Source organism: Pieris napi, chromosome 20 (genome assembly GCF_905475465.1).
Source record: "Pieris napi chromosome 20, ilPieNapi1.2, whole genome shotgun sequence".
NCBI classification, from domain to species: Eukaryota; Metazoa; Arthropoda; class Insecta; order Lepidoptera; family Pieridae; genus Pieris; species Pieris napi.
In genome coordinates this window covers 479,494-502,711 of record NC_062253.1, presented here as the reverse complement: position 1 = coordinate 502,711, position 23,218 = coordinate 479,494, and the positions used below count along the sequence as shown (strand labels likewise).

General features: G+C 32.7%; 2 protein-coding genes across 7 annotated transcripts in view; one reads left to right on the top strand and one right to left on the bottom strand.

Moving 5' to 3' along the window:
* Positions 1–23,218, top strand: part of LOC125059999 (inactive dipeptidyl peptidase 10) — a 348,882-nt gene that overhangs the window by 275,310 nt on the left and 50,354 nt on the right. The gene's annotated exons all lie outside the window — the stretch shown is intronic.
* On the bottom strand, positions 7,980–11,377 carry LOC125060000 (SCAN domain-containing protein 3-like). Its single transcript, XM_047664740.1, has 2 exons — positions 10,957–11,377; positions 7,980–10,812 (listed from the first exon to the last, which is right to left on the bottom strand). Exons 1-2 carry the CDS (start codon positions 11,131–11,133, stop codon positions 8,686–8,688), a joined length of 2,304 nt encoding a protein of 767 aa, XP_047520696.1. The 5' UTR covers positions 11,134–11,377; the 3' UTR covers positions 7,980–8,685.

The following is a 23,218-nucleotide window of genomic DNA, read 5'->3' as shown; positions in this document are numbered from 1 at the left end:
AACACTCAAAGAACTAATACCTACATCTTTTCAGATAGGTTGGGGCAAGGGCTGGGACAGTTACTAGGAGATGAGTTATCTCAAAATGTACTTAATATTTGTTTACCTGGAATATCTTACCAAGGTATTGTAGATAAAATATTAAATTATCAGTCAGTAGATAGTAGCTCTAAATTAATATTATTGTGTGGTGACAGTATGGGGATAAAAAAAACCCACATTACTCAAACAATTACTAAACTTTTGGAGTTTGGTAAGGAAAAAAAATGTAAAATAACACTTTGTTCTTTTCCATATGCAAGCAATATGGATTATAAATTTAATCAACAGATTTATGTTTTAAATCAATTTATTCACCATTTGACATGTCGTCATAGTGACGTATTTTTATATTTTGATTGTAACAGGTTTGTTACTAAATTTACTCTGACCAAAGATACATTGTATCTTTCATATAAAATAAAAAAAGAAATTGCTAAGTTATTAGCATATAATTTTAAAGAAACTACTACGGTGACATGTAGTAAAATTGTCACGAAAAATGTACATTTTACAAATTTAAACTAGCACCTAAGACAAAAGCCAAGCCAGCACTATTAAATATTGTTTTTCAAAATCTACAAGGCTTGGCTGGCAAGGAATTAGAATTAGAACTGTTCACAATAAGTCGCGAAATTGAAGTTATTTGTATTACGGAACATTGGCTAAGAAGTTATGAAACGATTGTTATTGACAACTTCCAATTGTGTAGCGTATTCATGAGAAGTAGTTCTATTCGTGGCGGATCATTAATATTAATTAATAGTACTGTCAAATCGAAAGACCGTAAGGATATTGTAAGTCTATCAATTGAATGTGTTATTGAATTATCTTGTGTAGAACTGGAGAACTATGTTATAGTATGCGTGTACCGGCCCCCTTCCGGAGATTATTACAATTTCGAGTCAGTAATGGAAGATGTACTTAAAAGACTGACTAGAAAACGAAAGTCGGTCATTATTTGCGGAGATTTTAACGTAAACATACTTGAAAGTACTTCAGTAAGCACTAGATTTATTTCAATGTTTAAATGCTTCAATTTAGTAAACCAATTCTCTGAACCAACAAGAATCACCTCCCATTCAGCAACTTGCTTAGATAACATATTTTCGAGTGACAAACCTATTTCTAAATCAGTAATAACAAACCTTACTTCTGACCATTGTGGTCTGATAGTTGGCTTCTCTGACAAAATATTTGATGAAGCCAAGCACGTTAAGTATCGCCCCATCACAAAAAGTCGCATCGAAAGTTTTAGGCAAAATATTAATTCTAAGGTTTGTGCAATAGATTACTCGGTTCTAAATAATTCGGAGAGTCAATACAAAAGATTGTTTAATGTTATTCAAAATGAGTTTGATAGTATTTACCCATTAAAGACTGTAAAGTGCAACAAAAAAATCAAGTTTGATGACTGGGCCACGAGTGGTATTTTTAAGAGTAGGAATAGGCTTTATGAATTATATGCATTAAGAAAATATAATCACAACGCAGTGTTTATGGAATATGTCAGAAATTATTCCAAAACTTTTAGAAAAGTTTGCAAATATACAAAAGCATTGCATATACGTGAGAAAATTAAGAATTCAAGTAATAAAATCAAAACTACTTGGAATGTTATAAATCGAGAAACAGGAAACCTTAAATCCCGTAATAATTTATTCTTTTTAAAGGTAGATGATAAGATTATTGTTGAAAGCTCAGAGATTGCTGATATTTTTGAAGATTTCTTTACAAACATACCTGTAATTACTTCATCTTCTCTGAATTCCTCTCCCAAAGAGGCTATTAGTTTTCTTAAAAGTCACGTACCGGAATGCAAAATAAATTTTCAGTTTAAGCACGTTAGCGCTGGTGATGTAGTTAAAACTTTTAAATCTTTAAAATTAAAACATTCTGGAGACTTGTGGGATGTTTCTGTACGTATTATTAAGGACATTATAGATATTATTGCCCCAGATCTTGCGTATATTTTTAACAATTGTATTGATGAAGGAAGTTTCCCAGATTTAATGAAGCATAGTAAAATAATACCTTTATTTAAATCTGGATGCAGGACAGAACCTACTAATTTTAGACCCATCTCAATATTGCCAACTTTAAGTAAAGTTTTTGAAAAAATTATACTAGAACAATTAATTACATTCTTTAACACAAACAGTCTTCTACACAACGCACAATACGGTTTTACTAAAGGTCGCTCCACTACCGATGCTGGAATAGCTCTGTTACGACATATATTTGATGCATGGGAGAAAACTCAAAATGTACTGGGAGTTTTCTGCGATTTGTCCAAGGCTTTTGATTGTGTTGATCATGAGACTCTGCTTTGCAAACTTGACCACTATGGTATAAAAAATGTAGCTCTTAACTTAATAACCTCTTACCTAAGTTGTCGAACTCATAAAGTTGATATAAATGGAACTAAATCTTCGGGATCACACATTACAATGGGAGTCCCGCAAGGATCAATATTGGGACCATTTTTATTTCTTATATATATTAACGATTTGCCTTCTTATGCAAAGCCATTATGTGATATTGTATTGTTTGCTGATGACACGTCCTTGATTTTTAAAGTAAATAGTTATAAGACAAATTTTGACGACGTGAACAATGCACTTTCTAAAATAGTGTGCTGGTTTTCTGCAAATAATTTACAGTTAAATGCCACAAAAACAAAATGCATAAGATTTACTTTACCTAATGTTAAAACTACAACTATAGATCTTAAATTGAACAATGAAAAACTAAATTTAGTTGATTCTACGGTATTTCTGGGCATTACAATAGACCAAAAACTTCAATGGAGTCAGCATATCACTAAACTTTCTGACAAGCTTAGTTCTGCGGCATACGCTATTAGGAAAATTAGGCAACTCACAGACGAGGAAACTGCCAGAATAGTATATTTTAGTTACTTTCACAGCGTTATGTCGTATGGAATTCTTTTATGGGGCAAAGCAGCTGATATACAATCTATTTTTATCTTGCAAAAACGTGCTATTAGGTCAATTTATTGCTTGAAACCAGGCACTTCACTTAGAAATTTGTTCAAGAAAATCGATATTTTGACGGTACCTTCCCAATATATTTACAACTGTATCATTTTTGTGCGTAGTAATATTAGTTCTCTTTAAAAGAACAGCGACATTCACAATAGGAATACAAGAAATAAGGGAAAACTTTTCCAGCCGTCTTACAGGTTGCAGAAAATAAATACTTCATTTATGGGCCTAAGTATACGCTGCTATAACATGATTCCTAGTGAAATATTGGAACTGCCTTTAAACAGATTCAAAACACATATCAAAAAAACCTTAATGTGTAAAGGTTACTACACAGTCAATGACTACCTGGAAGATAAAAATGCTTGGCAATAGTTCTAATTATGTATGAATATGTGTGTAATGGTGAATGTGGTAAATCACAGAACAGATTTTTATTTTTTTACTTATGTAACTTAAATGACGTTGTGGTTTATAACATTTTCCTTTGAATAATTGTAATGTAAAGGGAGGGCAAAACTTGCTGAGTTTCTTGCCCGTTCTTCTCAGAACAAGGCCTCCTGGTAGTTTTGCGAACGGATGGCGTAGTCCTGCTCTTTCGTGAATTTTGTAAACGTTGTTGACATTCATAAGCATGCTCTAAGAAGCATCTAAATTGAATAAACGTATTTTGATTTTGATTTTTTTTTGATTTTTTGATTTTGATCTTGTGTAAGTCAATTTAGCATATTCTTTGTATATATGTTACTGTAAAAGCTCGAACTAGTTTTTGGTCATAACTTTTTTAATTCATATTCTGTAATTATGAAAATTGGCATACAAGCGAACAACTCTATTGAAACAAAATAAAAATATTAAAAATAAATTACACAGTTTTCTAGAAAAAAAAAAGAAAAAAAACATGGATTTTTTTTTATCTAGCCGTAATATTTAGTCAATGTAGTAACCAAATATGATAAAAAGTGGATTTTGGATTTTTTTCAAATCCGTCATTATTCTACGATCATGACGTTTTCGTGTTGTTGTGTCCCACCCACGAGAATGTAAGTACGTGCTCCTATTTCACCATGCCTACTGCTGATAGAGGACAAATCTTTGTTTTTAATTATTTAAAGATGTCCTGGCGTAAAAAAAAAATCGCGGAGAGTTTATTGTCAGTTCTTCTTGTCCGTTCTACGCACTTGATTCGAGAACTGACAATAAATATAATATTAGAAGCATTTCATATGTATTTCTTTATTGACGTTCATAAGTGTACATTGTGTTACCTAAATAAATAAAAGAATTCGAATTTGAATAGGCATGTAGATGATCAGTCTCCTGTTGACACACGCCGTCGACTTTTTCTGGTCTTAGGCATGCCAGTTTTATCGCGATGTTTTCCTTCACCGGGGATCGAACCTATTACCTCAAGGATGAGAGTCGCACGTTAAAACCATTAGGCCAACACTGTTTTTGAAGTGCAATCATCGACCATCACTCAACCTTCATAGATGTCCTCTAATATACTTGTTACAATTTTATTGGACTGGAAAAATATATTTTGTAGCTAGGGTATCATTTTAATTTCTCTTATCATTCGTCAAATTACCTCAAACTATTATTAAATTTAGAAAAGACGGAGGTGTAGCGAGTCCACGAATAACCAAGTTTAAAAGTTTCGAGTTATTCGCAGCTAAAAGTTGGAAACTTCGCTTTGACGGGAGTTATTAAATGCGAATGCAGCCTCTTTGTCTTTATAGATGTGAAAGATCTGTCATTAATTCTGCTTAACACTGTTAAGGAGGTATTTAAACACAAATTTATATTTAAACACGATTACAAATACGATTATAATATAATAAATAATGAGATTTTTTTTAATACACGTGACTTAAGTTGGCGGTTGTTGTATGTTGTTTAAATATAAGTTAACGGAAACACATTGTGTGAAGCAGAATCGTTTAATACATGAGCTTATAACTAACTTAAAATTAGGAGTAGTGGGGTTGCGACGCTGGATTAACAAAAAACTAACTTCGCTTACTTGTGACACTTCAATATAAGTGTCACCATATTGGACCTATTAGACATTATCGGAAAGGAGAATGTGATATTACAATTAAGAGGGTAGGAAAAACTAAAGGGCTCATTTTGTTTCAAGTGCGCGATGATTGCTAGCATTTAGTTTACGCTACTAATTATTTACTAAAATATATATATGTAACATAACTAACGTTAGATTACATAACTGGTGTCATCACTGAGACATTAACTAATTTACTAAAAAGTATATTTAACATGAGACAGTGTGACTTACAGTCTCTCTAGGGGAAGAATTTATTCTTGTGTTCATTAGGTTTACAGACATTTATACTCATAACAGACGATAGTCACTTACATGAGAACTTATATACAAAAGATACAATTTATCACGTCGCGGGTCATTGACGAGCTTCAAGGATGAATTAGCGAAGTAGAACTCGGGTGGACTTTCATTTACTTAAAGATCTAGGATCACTCAAGAGAAAAAAAAAAAAACATGGCGATTAAAAAGAGTGGCGGAGAGTTTATTGCCAGTTCTTCTCTTCCGTTCTACGCCCTTGATTTGAGAACTGGCAGTAAATGTAAAATTAGAAGCATTAATATTTATTTCTTTAATGACGAATCACAAGTGTACATTGTGTTACCTACGTGAATAAATGATTTTTGAATTTGAATTTGATGGTCTTTCAGTCGTAATTTAAATATTGCCAGGCTGTCAGCAATTTTTATATTTTGTGGATTTTGTAATTTTTTTCACTTATCACCTTTGTTTAACACTTACTGACTATGCAAATCTTTCCTTTTCTCTATTAAGAAGAAAAAAACACAATCATAATTAAACAGTCGCACACGTTTAACTATGACATCGTATTATTTTAGAAGTAAAACTGTTGTATTTTATTTGAATGAAACCTAGGTCTCATTAAAATTCGCGAACGCGTCGCGCCTAAAACGTTTGATGAAAAATTAGCATTTGAAGTGCCCCACTGCCCGGTTCAGCTCGCTGAATATTTTACTATTGATTGCCGACGATTTGAATTCAATTCAAATAGATTCATCATTTTAAATCGTTAACATCGTACAAGTGCTACTTGTATCGCTTTTAATTTTCAGTTAATTATCTTGAGGGAGAGGCCGATTCTCGAAAGGAAACCACTCAGCTGATTTTCTTATGGTTTTGGGTTCGACAAGATATATCCAGCTTTCATCACCTGCGACGATGTCAAATAGTCACCGCCGTTGAAAAATGAATGCAATAGACTACATTAGGAAACCAAAGAGTTCTAAAATTGAAATTTAAATAGTTTTCATTAGCAATGTTTCTAACTGGCCAGTTCTTAAGATTTTCAGTGTGTCAAAATCACTCTATAATTTAGGTTGAGGTAAACTTGAGATTTTTCGCTAAACAGATAAACACAGTCTATAAAAAGATACGTTATTTATTTGTCCGCGGTCGTGGCTTCGATTCCCGGTTGTAAAACACCCATCAACCCGTCACAGAGCACCTGGATTTAGTGTTGTATTTATCACATCCATAAAACGGTTTTTGTTTGAAAGATAAACTTTTTATGTTATTCACTGGTGAATGTGTCGATTTTGTAAGGTTCTGAATAAATGTTCTGGTGCCTATACTGATATTTAATTATATGAGATGGAGAGATCAGAATGTTTGTATGTTTCTTACGAAAGCAAAACTACTGGGCAGATTACAAATACCAAAGTTACAATCTTACTCAGATTTCTACATAAAATAAACATAAATATTTTATATTTATTAACATAAATGTTAGAACATTTTAGTAGCGTGGCTAGACTCACGATTCTCAACTCCGAGGCCTTCTTTCACGATATCTCTTCTATAATCAATTATTTTCAATACCCAAAACTCCCTCTTATCTGAAAAATGAATTCAAATTCTCAGGTCCTTATAACTATATGTTACGCTCCTCTAATAGATGCTTTTTGGAAATTTCATCTCACAGCTCATCCTTCTTAGGCAATTCGTTTATAATCTCCGCCATTCAGTTGTGGAATAGGCTGCCGGACTCCGTACGATTGGCTACCTCCGTAACCTCTTTTAAAATTCTTCTACATAAACATTTCTTAACCATATCTAGGATCATAGATAGGATATCTTGCTCAATCGTGACTTTTGTAATTCACGTATTTTCTTATTATTTTGTTTTGAATTGTAGTGACAGTGCTAGTAGAATAACAGGGCATACCAGTTAGTAATAAATATTAACTAGTCTGTCAGCATATTCAAGTTACAGAAATGGACATTACTCGCAAAATGTCGGTGTAAATCAATATCAGGCCATTAGATGTTCCCTCTAGACTCTGGAGGACGAACTGGAGGTTCGAGGTGCTACACATATGTATCCTCACATAGTAATCATATAAGCTGTGCTATTACGACTTTCTTTTTGACTTTGTATTCAGGATTTCATATTTATTTTTTACACTGTCTTTTATTTTGTACTCAGGCCATATTATGTCATATTAATTCGTTCCTATCCCTATGCATGCTCAATGCTCATGGCTCAGTCTTCGATCCCGGATGTTGTAATAGAGATGTTGGTAAAACAATTAAATAGAAAAAAAGCGAAAATGTGTTTCCCCACTCGGTGACAAGCAATAAAAGTCTGTGTAGTCAATATTGTATAGCTTGTGTTTTTGCAACATTTATATGTACTAATGTTGCCGACTTACATATGTCGTGGGCTTATCGTTAGATTGGCCAGATCGAGATATGCCCAGGCAGAACGTGATACTCCGGCACATCATGATCTGGCCATCCAACACAGGGCATATCGTTCAACACTTAACGTTTGGCGATTTGGCCAGAGATACTTTAGGCATATCGATTATGTAGGGTGTCCAAGGTTTTAGCAAATAAAAATAAAGTTAAGAATTAAAATGTTTATTAAAATTGAAAATAATTATTGTTATGAAGCTCTAACTTAACATTATTTTTTAAAATTCCAAATGTGGCACATAGAATCACAGTTCTTTGGAGAGAAAATAACAAAACGCCTATTTGAGGCAAATAAAATATGTAAATAAACAGTAAGGTTTAATAAAATGTTAACACAGCCATCACGTAGAAAACGGCACGTACGAGCAACAGCTAGAATTAAATGAAAATGTTAAAAAATAATGAATAACATTAAAAATGAGTTATTTAAATAATAAAGTGTAACTAAATAATCAGACTCATTAATCAGTTGAAAACAAACTTATATTAATAGGAACGTCAAATAGTTTTTCAAAGAATAGTTACCTATTATTTGTTATTAAATATGACAAACATTAATAACATCGTCAAAAAATTCTAAAAATGGCACATTCAATCACAGCCCTTTGGTAATAAAATAAGATAACAAACCAAACGTTCGTAACATTTAAATACCTAAAAAATCTTTAGAAATAGGTAATACAACCCGACAACCGCCATGCAGAAAGAGAAATTAAATTAAAAAATGTTTATAAACATTAAATAGGTACCTACTTAAAAAATGTTCCTCAATCAGACTAACAACAGACTTAATCAGTTGAAAATAAACTTTGTATTGAATATTAAAGGAAAGTCAAATATTTTTTGAGATATCTATCATTTGTTGATGCATGATATACTTTGATGACATTTTGAAGTGCAGAGAACATTATTCTTATAACATGCACACCTTTTCGTGTGACATTGATTTCTGGCAGGCCTGCAGGAGCATTTCTGGAAACCTTGACCTCCAAACATGGACTGACATGTGACTGCATGACGCAATGTTATAAATGATTCAGAAATGTCTCCATTATAATCTTTGGCTGAAATTTGTAATTCTTGTCTCGGGAACCAGTTTTTTATTGTTCCAGAAGTAGTACCAATTTTAAATACACCATTCCTAATGTCAACAATTTTACCTGCGATGTTCTTGGTATCAAGTGGTCCACGATCAAATTTTGGAACATTTATCAAGACGCTATTACCAACTTCTAATAACGGAAGCTTTTTGACTGTTTGGTCAATCATTTTTTCTGCAGCCCGTTTGGTACCTTTAAGAGTTTGTGCTCTTTCTTTTGCAATGTCTTGTTCTCTTTTGCATATGAAACATAAAATCTGAGACCCGTAACCTTCTTCACCGTCAGTGAGACCACATATAACGTGAACTGGTTTAAAGCACGATCTACAACTATGAGCTCCAGTTGTTTCTTTGGTACAAACCAAACAAATCTGCGTATTGCAGTCGGCTTTCTTAGTCGTTAGTGACGTGTCGCTACTGGCTGAAACCCCTTGAATTGAAACGACAAAAACATCTTTGCTAGTAGAAGCTCTGTTAACAGTTTGCAAAGCTAAATCTTCTATACAGGACGTATCATTTCTGGGTGAACAATTAGTTGCTTCAAGTTTTTGTTCGGCGGTTTCAATATTTTCTATTTTCAGATCTTGATTGGCAAGCGCCGTTGCCGAATTTACACTTGTTAGGACGTTCTGTACACTTAATGCTTTAGGAACATTTATTTCGGCCGAAACCATCTCAACATCAAGCGTTAGTGCTTTACTACTTAAGCCATCAACATTTGTCCCTTCAGGCAAGATTATCTCCATCGAGGTTGTCGTAATATTCTTCTTTTCAGTTTCAATAGATGAAATAACACTGTCTGCGATATTGGCAGGCGCCGGTGCCGCATTTATACATGTTGGGGCATCCTGTACACTTAATGCTTCAGAAATATTCACTTTGGCCGAAACCATCTCATCATCAAGCGTTAGTGCTTTACTACTTAAGCCATCAACATTTGTCCCTTCAGGCAAGATTATCTCCATCGAGGTTGTCGTAGTATTCTTCTTTTCAGTTTGAATAGATGAAATAACACTGTCCGGGATATTAGTACCTTTCAGTAATGTTTTGGGGTCAGAACCGAACAAGGCACGATAGGGTGATCTACCAATTATACGATGAAAAGATGAATTTTTATAATACTGTACGAAGTAGCAACCCACAGACCAATTAGCAGAATCATTATCTTTCATCCAACAACGCAACATGTTTTCTACGTCTTGGTTGCTACGTTCGACGCTTCCTTGCGTTTGAGGACGTCTAGGGCCTCCATGAACGATCTTGCATTCTGGCCACAACTGCACAAGTTCTTCAATGACATGAGCTGTAAACTCTTTCCCATTATCAGATTGTAAAATTAATGGTGCACCAAACTCCAAAAATATTTTAAATAGTTCAAACGCCACCTCCACAGCCCTCTTAGATTTCAATGGCCTCAAGTGTAGAAACTTGGTAGCATGGTCCTGATAATTCATTAACCACTTGTATTCCCCGTCCGGAGCTGATTGTAAATCAATAAGGTCTACCTGACCTCGTGAGTTGAAATCTGGTGATATAATTGGTTTTGTCACTATACCTTTTTTTGGCATGGAACGTTTCATTTCACACACTGCACACAATTTAATGTATATTTCTATAGCTTTTTTCGGTATGTGAAATTTGTTTTTAATACTATATATCATTTTTTCTCTGCCACCATGCCCAACAGCTTTGTGAACTTCTGTTAATATATCAAAATATTCATCTACGGCGACTATGCGCACTGTAGGATCATCGGCAGTTTTTCTTTTGAAAATTAAGTAATCTTTGTCAGAAGTTTCCATGACATCATATTTTGCACTCCAATAATAGTCCGAAGAGACCCGCTGCATGGTCACCCTACTTCTTTTTATTTGTTCAATAACCTAAAAAATAAAATGGAACTTTAGCGTACAAACATTAGTTACTTAATCAATCTAAGAATTTTAATACATAATGACATGAGAGAAACGCATCACCTACACATTATTATGCAAAAATAAACACTTGTTTATCAACTAAATACTAACCTCTAAAATACGTTGAGAAGTCCATGGTTTTTTTACATTGTGCGAAGAATCTTTATGTCCCTCATAGAAATCAAGTAACTGATGGTAATATTGTTCTTTAAATGCACTTTTTGTTTCGTTTTCACTGTTCATTTTGATAATATCAACACCACATTCACTTGTTTGTAACGCCGCCATCTTCCGCTCGCGTAAACAAAGCCGAGCGCGCGAAGACAGCGCCACTATCGGCGCGAAATGCAACTATTTCACGATCCGCCGTGTTGTTAGCTCGGAATATCGACAAATACGTTATTCTCGTCGATCTGCCCAACCTTTTACTTGGCGCATCGCGATATGCCCGGCCGAATCATGATGTGCCGGCGTTTCAAGAAGTGCCCGGGCATATCTCGATCTGGCCAATCTAACGATAAGCCCACGACACATATAATAAGGAAGCGAACCGAATGGCAAAAGGGAATTTTTTAATTTTTATTGTTTTTGATGTCTTATTTTATTTTTTTCTTAAATATTGTTATTTTGTGTGTTTATGTGTGTGTCTTTTCGTTTGTAATAAATGTTATGTCTATGTCTACGTACAATATGAACGTAAGTTCTATGCTAGGTTGTAAATAATGCTTTGCTCAAATTTACGCGACACAAGTTACTTGCGTGACATCGATGTTACGGTATTCTATTGTCTCGCAAGATGGCCGCCAAACTTTATGGCGGATACGTGTCGTAGAGGCACGTATCGAGTAATGTAGACAAACTGTTATTCAAGCTATTTCCAATGTCTTAGTTAACAATGGCATCTGTTTTCTAGCAAGAACTGGTTCATCAACCCTTTAGGGGACTGTATGAGTTTAAATATATCTTTAACGAATATAAACACGCATTTATTACATTATTTACGACGTTTCGAGTGCTTATTAGCGATTGTGATCAGCGAGAGGCTACGAACGTAAAAAATCTATACAGTAAACGTAACAATAATTAATTGAAACATTATATCACATTAACACACTATGCCAAAGGGCTATGGAGCGTTCTAATCTTCGGTTAAAACTTAAATACACAGTTAAAAACGGTGTTAATGGAAATGGATCAAAAAGACCCTTACTTGGAATGGCCCAGTAGGAAGAAAAAAGAGAGGACGCCCACCAGAAACCTGGAAAGATTGGAAGAAAACCTGAAAAGCGATAGCGGGGAAGCGTTGGATCGAGGATGAGAGACATGTGGAAGAAAGTAAAGGATTCCTTCACTATGTTGGGGGTCGAGTACTAATGTTATTTTTTTAAGACACAGTAATGAAACACATACAAACACTTACAGAGAATACACGTATTACAAAAGCACAATACATGCATGACAAGTGTGCACAACATTTAAGAGGAAACATTACAATGATAAAAGAGAAAATAAATAATACAATGCAAATAAAAGACAATAAACTAGATTAAGAAATATTTTAAACTTCGGACTTAATGTTATCCTGATTATGTAGTACTCGAAAAAAGGCTATTTTTAATTTATTTTATGTTTTTCTTTATAACATTAACAACATTTTGAAAAATAAAATAGACTTTTCGATGGAAAAAAATAGTTCAAGTCGCACTCAACTTACTCTAGAGCGGGTCAAATAAGGTAATCGTTGTATTTAATTTAAAAGCTAATAAAATATCTGAAAAGCCAATTTTCCGGCTCGTCGAGTTACCTCAGCCTCAACGAACTAGGTACAGTTTGTCTTGTTACGAGTTCAATTTAAATATATTTATAAAGAGATTGCTAGATGCTTTCCAACAACATTTCGAGTAATAATATACAATTCCTTAGTCATATCACATTTATTATATTTGATAGAAGTATATAAATTAATTAAAATCCTCTTTTTTATCCTACACTTACTTCTACTAACAAACTATACTTTGACACAAAATAATTAACATTAAACAGCTGTATAAATAAACAACATGCATTTTAGTAAAAAAAAAAATGTGTGCGTGCGTTAATTTTTGAGAGTTCCGTGGATCATCTTTTGCTTCATTCATCATATTTTTCATAATCACTTTTAAAAACAATGATAGTTTGGTTATATGCTCACCGTCAACAGTAAATGTCTAATGCACGCTAGCTTCGTGACTCACAACAAACTATGACTTTATATGATATATCGATCACGATATAAACAGCTTTTATTTTCTACAATCATGGCATGTATCGGTAACTGTATAGTATACTTAACTGTGTATCTGTGAGTCATAACTATCAGCTTTTAAACTACAACCAGTTTGAATAATCCCAAGAGATACGCTGAAAGCTTTTCATTAACTTTGTTGTTGTTAATATTATTCCTTATTGTGTTGCAGCGAAGTTAAATTTAACCTGGTACAATAAAAATATCGGTATTGGCACTACAGGTGGCTGAAGCAAAAACCTTTGTGGCTTTAATTAGAAAAGTTCCTATGCGTGGGCTTTTCTATACTGACGATTTTAATTGTACGCATTATTAAAAATTACGCTCCTGTAAATTGCAATTATAACTTTTTTTTAAATATATTTCATAGTTAATTCCCCGACTTTGCTGTTTCTGGTATTAAATAACTTACGTAAATAGCATTGGTAACCCGGATTATCAAACACTACTACCTATTTCTTTTAACAACTTTTTGTATGTCTCTTAACCTTTTTTTTAACATTATTTCTTTTAAGTTCGTCACTGTTTCCTTTGTTCCCATAGCTTGTTCAGTGTTATACCTGTCATAACACTGAACATTCATACATTGGACGGTCAAGACTTGTAACTCTGTCTCTTCAGCTGTATTGCTACTAGTGTTGCCCAAATGCAAGACCAAGACGAGACTTAGGCCAGTCTTGGTATTGTCTTGCGTCAATACACCTGGTCTTGGTCTTGGTCTTGGTATTGCGCTCTCAGTCTTGGTCTTGGTCTTGATCTTGCAGCAAGAGTCTCGCAAGTCTCGCAAGACTTGCAAATACCTATTTGCCTATTGCTATTTGTGGGGGCTTGCGGGCTATCCTGGAGCATTCACCAATGTATTGTACATCAACCAATAATAGCAGGCAGGCTACAGGCATTGTGTTGAGATTAACAGATTTCATTACAGTGTGCGTAGGTACATTTTTTAGGCAATTTGTCGTACTCGTGACTGTCGCGCTTTGCTACGTAGGTACTGTCGTTAAAGTATGTGTAAGTAAGAAACGATGTAGGTACCTACTACAACAAAATTGTATTCCTTAGAAAAATAATCGTCGTACCTACACGACGATTATTTTTATTTATTTAGTAAATCATCGCTGAAGACAATAGTCGCTACTAGAGTAGGTACGATAGAATAGTCTAGTCGACAAGTTGAAAATGGAACAAAATAGAGATACTACTCCTAAAATTATGTGCGATAGCTCATTGGATCCGGAATGACGTCTAGAAAAATGTGCTAAAAGCGTGTATTAATTAGCACATAAAAAATTGCAAAAGTTATAGACCATTAAAGATGAAAAAATAATGGCATTTAGTTTTTTGCCAATATTTAATAAACTATTAATATTTAAGAAATTTCAAATAAAGATTCAAAAAAAACAACCATATATAACAAAGTATAGAAAAAATTTTTTTGTAAATTTTTTGATTATCATGAATATTACTTTTATTTAAAAATTTTTTTTTTTTTTTTATACTTTGTTATATATGGTTGTTTTTGTTAATTTTAGAAGTTTTAGAAAAAAAAATAAACAAAAGTTGAATATTTGTTTATAACAAATTGGTAAGTTAATAAACAACAGAATTGTTGATTAAAAAAAATTTTTTTTCTGTTACTTTATAGAAGACTGTCAATTATGATTTTTAGGAAAAAAAAATTCTTAACTAATTATTTAAACAATAGAAAATTAAAAAAAACTATTATAAACAATTAAAAATTGTTATTAAGGAAAATTTTTTTTTTTAATCATAAAATTTTTAATGTAATAAATTTGTGTTAAATTTTTTTTTTTAAATATTGATTTAATCAATTTGTTTAAAAAAAATTTATCAACAAATGGCGGGATTTTTTTTTTTGCAAATCAATAAATATCTTGTATTAATATAAAAACGATTATATGATGATTGAGAAAAAAAAATTTTTTTTTAACATCATTACATGGATTTTTAAGTTTTTGTTTAAGTAAAAAAATTGTTATAAACAAAGTATAAATATTTTTTTAACTTTTATGGCACGATCTTGTTAAGTATGTATGTAAGAAAGGCTCTACGAAGCGAAATATTTTTACGACCATTATTTAAACATTTTTTTTCACTTACAATTAAGACGGTCGTTCGAGAAAATTTCGTTAGTTAACAATTATTTTACTTGTTGAAAAATTAACTTTAAGTAAAATTTTCAACGGGAATAAATTAATTATAGTGTTCAAAACACACCATAATTTTTTCAAATTTAAAAAAAAATATTCAATACCTTAAATAAATTAATTAATGTGCCGTAGTCGCTTTTGACGCCACGCGCGAATCCTAAAAATGTCACCCGCAGACCTATTTTCAGCGTTAAATTAACATTATAAATAATGGAGATAGAGTTCTGGGAGTCAGGAGTTTTTTATTAGAAATTTCCTCTTCTTTCAGAATCTTTATTTGAAATTTCTTAAATATTAATAGTTTATTAAATATTGGCAAAAAACTAAATGCCATTATTTTTTCATCTTTAATGGTCTATAACTTTTGCAATTTTTTATGTGCTAATACACGCTTTTAGCACATTTTTCTAGACGTCATTCCGGATCCAATGAGCTATCGCACATAATTTTAGGAGTAGTATCTCTATTTTGTTCCATTTTCAACTTGTCGACTAGACTAGAAGTTGATAAACCGACACTACAATTCTCGATGATTTTAAAACAAAATGCGTAAAGCAATATGACGTCGCTCATATTTGGAGCTTTTCCACGTTTCAAGTTTGTTAAAATCACCCACTTCCAATTTTGCAGTGCAATGTCCTTTAAAAAGGTATAATAGGTAATCTATATATATAAAAATGAAACCCGTTTTCCGTTGTCACGACATAACATGAAAACGGTTTGACCGATTTGTCTGATTTTTTTTAATAATATACCATGAAGTACGAAGATGGTTCTTACGGAGAAAAATTAAAATAAAATTGAGTGAATCAGTCTAAAAACAACACTTTTCTATATTCCCATACAAAATATTCGTAATAATACTTAAAAGTGAATTTGAACTTTAATACCATAGCATAAAGTTCAAGTGTTAATGGAGGGGTTCCGGGAAGGTAAATTTTTATTTTTTGACATAATGTATTTGTTGTCTTATCAATTTTCTTTTTTTATCTTACTAGCTAGACCGGTGTCCCGAATAGCAGAATAAGTATTTTAAACAAATAAAGAATCGACTGTTAGGCGGTACGATGTTCGCCAGGCCAGCTAGTAATAATATAAACTAGGTATATTTTTATTACTTACAACAATTTTTATAAAATCTACCTATCCTTACGACTACATTCTTCCTTGCGAGGACAACATAATCTATTTGCGTCCGTTCTGAGCACCCGGAAACTTATTTTATTTTTTAGAACATGGGCAGTGGCGGCGACCTTTGACATGAAAGCGACGGCGGCAACACAAAGTCTAGAAGCGGACTAAATTTTTACCTATTTTGGTGGGGTTGTCAATGTTGGCATTAGCACAGAAAAATAAAATTAAGTAAACACAACGTTTATCCATTTTTTAATAACTAGGTATCCACGATAGAATATTTTTTCTACTAATTTCCTAAGGGTCGATTCGACCAAACTTCAATTTATACACGAGTAACTATACCAAGAATAATCTATTCCATGATTTTAATCTCGAGTAAATCCATAGTCGTTTGTCCACGTAATCGATAGTATAATTGCGCTAGGAATAACAATACGCGAATAGCAATAAAATGGTGAACGAAAATAAAACTCGGCAAATAAATGTTGTTCTACAACGGGACAGTGTAAGAGCATACATCATGTCAACTCGATTTTGCCGTATTATAGTGTGAAAAAGTAGCTTTTAACAGGCGTCAAACGACAACAAAAAGTTTTTATTTCTTGTTTGTTTGAGGCTTTCGTCTAAAAAGGAACTTCTGTTGAGCCTAGTTGAATTTCATTCTAATATTATAGAAAATAAAAAATCTAAAAATAAATAAATAAATACTAAATTGTTTAAACGTTTCATTATACAATGCCAGACTATTAATTTAGTGCGTTGCGTTGACTTGAAATTAAAACACAGAATACATATTTGTGAAATGACAGAAATCAGCTGATTGGACTGACTGACGCCAATAAATTATTCTAGGAATAGCTGTTATTCCGTGCGAAACGGCGGTATAGTAGCAATTCCCGAATAAGCCCACTATTCTTAGAATTTGTAGTTGGTAAAACGTAAAATTTATTTACTCTCGATTAACTGACGATTTATTCTAAGATTAAGATTTACTCTTGTTTGGTCGAATCGACCCTAAGTACTCAGTCTAAATATCTTTTTCATAATTTTTGTTTTTCAATAATATGTTGTGTGTAATTGAATGGTAAACTCTAAATCTTACTAGAGAGCTTTTTTAAAATAAACTTATTGAAAGCACTGACATGGCATATACACTTTTCAATCTTGCTGCTCACATTTTAGTACCTAGGTATCACTCACTATCTATCATTTACCGATATTAACAATGATTATTTCGAAATCAAAATATTCGCAATTCAATAGATGCAATACCTACTTAGTTATTAATTATCATCTCGCCCGACAGCTTTTAACGCTGTAGTGTTCGAATTCAAGCCAGTGTGAGAATGTATTTAAATAAAAAAAACTCAGAGCATTCAATTTATACCTACATACTGCTGGGACATCTTCAAGGTCATTTAATTTTATACTCCTATACCAACCCTACCAAAATAGGTAAAAATTTGTGTGCCTCTGTCCGTACTCTTTGTCGGCGAATGCGGCGCTCAGTGTCAAATGCTGTGTTACACTTGTTGCAAACCGCGGTGTCTTTGTCGGTAAATTATCAAATAAGTAGGTATTTAATACACCGACCGACCAACAGTTTATTCGCAGAACGTCACATTTCCCCAATCAACTTTGAACCTTAATTCTTTAGCGATAAACTTGAAAATCTGTTGAAGAAATTTGATAGATTGTAGTAGCTTGATGTGCTGGCGTCTGTACCATAGTATTGGCTGCCGTAGAAACTGTTACTAGACCTACTCGACTCGCTGTTAGTTTTAAATTTTGCTAAATAGAAGAATAATATAAACTTTGAAACATAAGTTTCACACCTACATGATGTTTATATAATTTTGTTAACTATAATTTTAAGCACATACCAACCTACGAGTACTAACGTTAGATCTGCACATTAGACATAAACAAGCATAACATATTATTATAGGTAGATACCTACAAGGTATGAACTTTGCTAGAATGTTATTAGGGAACAGATTTGTGAGTATTAACACGCTACCTACTTAATAAATTGTTGAAATATAATAAGTACTTACCTACCTAATCAATATACAATACGTTTCAGGGTGCTTTCAGACGAGCGGCACGTTGCCACTTACAAATACAACTGCAGCCCTTAGTTTAGTGTTATGATTTGTGATACCTACGGTTTTGATACTGGGGAACGTTTCTCAAAATCGGGATTGAAACCAAATACCTACTTAATAACGCCCAAATCTCAGTTTGTCTTAACTGCAAGACGCAAGAGTCTTGCAGGCTTAAGTATTGTCTTGCTCAAGTCTTGCAGGGTTCAGTCTTGGTATTGGTCTTGCTATAATAAGGCGGTCTTGGTATTGGTCTTGGTCTTGCAAAAACGCAAGAACAAGACCAAGACTGCAAGACCAAGACCGATTTTGGGCAACACTAATTGCTACTAGGACAGGCAGCACTTTGTCTAACTCTGACCCTGTAAAAATACGACAAGAATTCAGCGTGACCTGTCAACATCTGGTTGGTTATCAATCCCGTTGGTTTTATTTGTTTAGTTATTGAAAAGACTGAAACAACATTTGGAAGCACTAAATTAATTAAATATAATTAAATAAAGTTAATAAGAATAAGGTTCTAACAACAAGACGATACAAAATTTAATTAAATCTTTGTCATGCTTTTGTAGTTATTGTGGAAAATAGGTGTGTTGGCCTAGTGGCTTCAGCGTGCGATACCCTGAGGTCGTAGATTCGATCCCCGGCTGTAAACAAATAGACTTTCTGTATATGCAACAACACTCGCTCGTACGGTGATAGAAGGAAAATATCATCAGGAAACCGTCTTAAATCCAACAACTATGTACTTCGGTATTTCAGAATGTATTGACTTAAGTACGTGTGTTGCAATATATCCTTGCGTGAGATGATGCTAGGCATCAGTTCAAATTAGGCTTCAGGGCACTTCAGCACTCCTGTAAGCTCAAACACATATTCTAAGCTAACAAAACTACATATAACTTTAAAGTAACTTTTACTATATAGTACGTAATACACTTGCTTTAATGCACCGCGCTTTGCTGTGTACTTAAACCTATGAAACTACAGTTGCCTTTACAAACTGAAACTCCAAATTGCTATGAATGTTGTAAATCATTTTCATTTAAATATCTCCGCTATAAGCATGTCCAGTCCATCTCGTGTAAGTTTTAAGTGTACCTAATGCGATAAATAAATAGATTTAAAGAAAAAACTTTTTACCGGATTAAAGTTATGTATTATTATAAATTTACAATTTTTATATAATTGTCACCGTGACCACGCACGCTGTAAAGCACGCGAAACGTCGGATAAATTTAAAATTATGTTAAATAATTGTAAATTTATAATAATACATAACTTTAATCCGGTAAAAAGTTTTTTCTTTAAATGTGTAAAGGTTATGTTAATCAAAGACAAATATAAATAGATAAATAGATTTTTTAAGAAATTCATAAAGATTTAGCTTAGTTAGGAATTCCGTTGAAATTTTTTAATGTACATTGTATTTTATCTTGTTAGAACTCTTAATTACGTATTAAATTCGGATACAGGTGACACGATACACACAGATAAAGTCGCGGGCAGCAACTAGGATAGGAATAAGGAATAGGTTCTAACAAGTACCCCATGTCTTTGATGCAAACATTGAAAATTTGAGAAACCCCAGCCAAGCTTAAATTTCAAAGCGAGATCATCTATCATTCGGAAGCACAGATTTACAGCTTCCTCAGCTATATCTGCGGCAGCTTAATGTACCTACCGAAAGCCTCGTCACTCCGTTAAAAGCTGTGTAATATGCGGGGAATGATACGGTACGAAATTGACAATTTTGTATGGAATGTGAACAGAAGATAAATTTAGCTTAATTCTAATCCAACAGCGGTACTATCTTTCTTCTTGAATTACATCTGATAATTTTTCTTTCACATGAATGATCTCTGTCTAGCGCATGTGTATTTATACAGCCGGGGTTTTTACGCCGGACTAAACAAACACTGTTTAAAAATAGTTTGATTATCGATAAAAGTCATGTTCTCTTTTCTTTAGTGTAGTGAAAGTTTTGTTTGAAATATTCCGTTATTAAAAGTTGCAAAAAGCTTGCAGATTTTAGTGCTATATTGTAGAAGGAAGGTTTCTTGCCAAGTCTGTGGCTGTCTGAACGTGATACGTGAAGGCGACCCAAAAATATTGTGCAGTTCTCAACAAGGGAATGTCGCAGGACATTTGTTTGACCTTTTTAACTGTGTGTTATTAAAAAGTAAATGTGTGAAATTATAGTTAATTAAGACACTGATCTGTTTTCTTCACAATGATGACATAAAATTATGTATTAGTTTTTTTCAAACTGTGTTGATTAACTTTTAAATTATCACAGTTTATTACACAACATGTAGACGAGGTAAGTTTTCTGTGTTATGTTAAACATTATTGACACAAAAGTACTGCTTTTATGTTTAATAATAATAATAATTTATTTTCAAGAACATAGTGCATAAATGTTATGGTGATACAATCTAAAGTTCGCATATTCTGCCACACATAATGGCGTGCACATTTGTCTTAAAAGGTACTTAAAAGTTACAATTACTATTAATGAGTCTTATCATTAAAGTCAATTATTATATTATTTTATCACTATTACTGTCTTTACAGATAAGAAAATTGTTTTTTATAATATAAGAATATATTAAATTATAATAAATACATAAGAAAGATAATGAATGATACGAACACTACACGATAAAATTAAATTAAAGTGTGTCTCACTAAAACAATGTATAAAGATTTTCCACAAAGCACACAATTATGGTGGCATATTAATTTTACGAAAATATTAATTAATTGTTACAAGCGCAATATTTTAATTGAAAATACAAATAATAGCTTATAATTATTCAGCTGCTCGTTGATTTCCCTGCAGACCGTCTTATCTCCGAGCTAATTGATTTTCCACACTTTTCAACGGAAATTCTCTAACAATGCTTTTATCCGCTTAACAACTCAATTCAATAAATTCCACTTACATTAAGTTGGCTTAACATTGGATTGTTATTTTTAACCGACGACGAATGGGGAATGTATACGAACTTATTTTTTACGAATAAATCTTACTGCCTTTGATCTAATGCCGCAACAGAACCTCAGTACATTGTTTGTGAAATGTTAAATGTAAATGATCAATTCAAAGTCAAAGTCAAAAATTATTTATTCATATAGGTAACACAATGTACACTTATGAATGTCAAAAAAGAAATATTTCTTTTTTGACGTTCATAAATGTATATACATTAAATGCTTCTAATTTTACATTAACTCCCAGTTCTCAAATCAAAGGCGTAGAACAGAAGAGAAGAACTGGCAATAAATTTGACTCAACTTCACACGGCTAACGTTATAAATCGAATTTATAAATAAACAAATCGTTTATTTGCAAAGAAAGGGATACATTTAGATTTATTTATTATAAAAAGCCGCACGATCAGCTACATAAAAATAGGCATGCAAATGTCGTATTATCATAGTGTCATAATAATAAGTTAGGTTATTTATAATTGTTGTCAAACTTATGGTCTAAATAGTCTACCAACAAAGGCACCTTGCCTTTAAAAATTTATCTATAACTTCTATGTAGGTGATTAAATAGTTTGATAGCCATGACGTAGTAATTTTTTGAATATATCGTGGTGCAACATGCATACAGCCGCGTTGGATCCCTCGGTAGATACAGGCTGTTTAAAATCACACTGTGGTTACATTAGGTCTTCAAATTTATCATGAATCCAGAATTAAACAGGCAATATGGCGTATAAGCAATTACCCCTAAGCCACAAATCAAGTTTATTGCGCTGTCTGGCGGGTTGATAGTCGCCATTGCACAAATAAATTGCATATATGACAATATTAAACATTTGGTGAACGTCCAAAAAAGTTGGTTTCAAATCCAAATTGAACACAGAGCAGGTTCAAAAAATTAAGACGTTACTTTTTGTTTTTCCTAATAATATTTAAATATTTTTTACGTAGACAACGTACAACAACTAAAAGTAATGTTTATTAGTAATTATAACAATCAAATATACAGTGTTTACAATTCTCTTAACCTACACCGTAATACGTTTTAGTTATTTTTAATAATTCAAAAATAATAAAAAGAAAGGATATTTAAGCCGTTTACAACTAAAATATACGTAATATAATACTATTATATAAAAAGTCTATGTTAGAATTTAGCTTATACTGTAATAGGTATCGATTTGTATATAGAAAATAAAATGATTAATAAGCTTACTGAAAATATGGAGACTGAATTCTTTTTGTCATCGCTTTGTGGCCTCGAATAAAATACAAAGAGCATAATAAATAAAATAAAATAAACTTTTATTTCTTACAGCTTATAAAACAGGAAATTAGATTAGATTAAGTTAGTTTACTTACATACAATATTTAGTTTTGTACTTAAGTTTGCATCCTAAATTTGCTTGTGTTAGTTTTTCCTTTCCATAGGTACTATTAAACTATTATTCTTCATTCTGTAAGAACTTGAATCCAGGTCTACCTCTCTTCCTTTTTCCCCGTGGACCAGCCCATGTGGTCACCGTTTTCGTCCATCTCTTGTCATGGAAACGCGCCACATGCCGGCCCACCTCCATTTTAGTGACTCAGCGTGTTCTAATCCATCCCTTACCGTGGTCTTGTTTCTAATTTTGGTGTGCCTTATTTTTCGCATCTTTCTAATATTCAGCATACTGCGT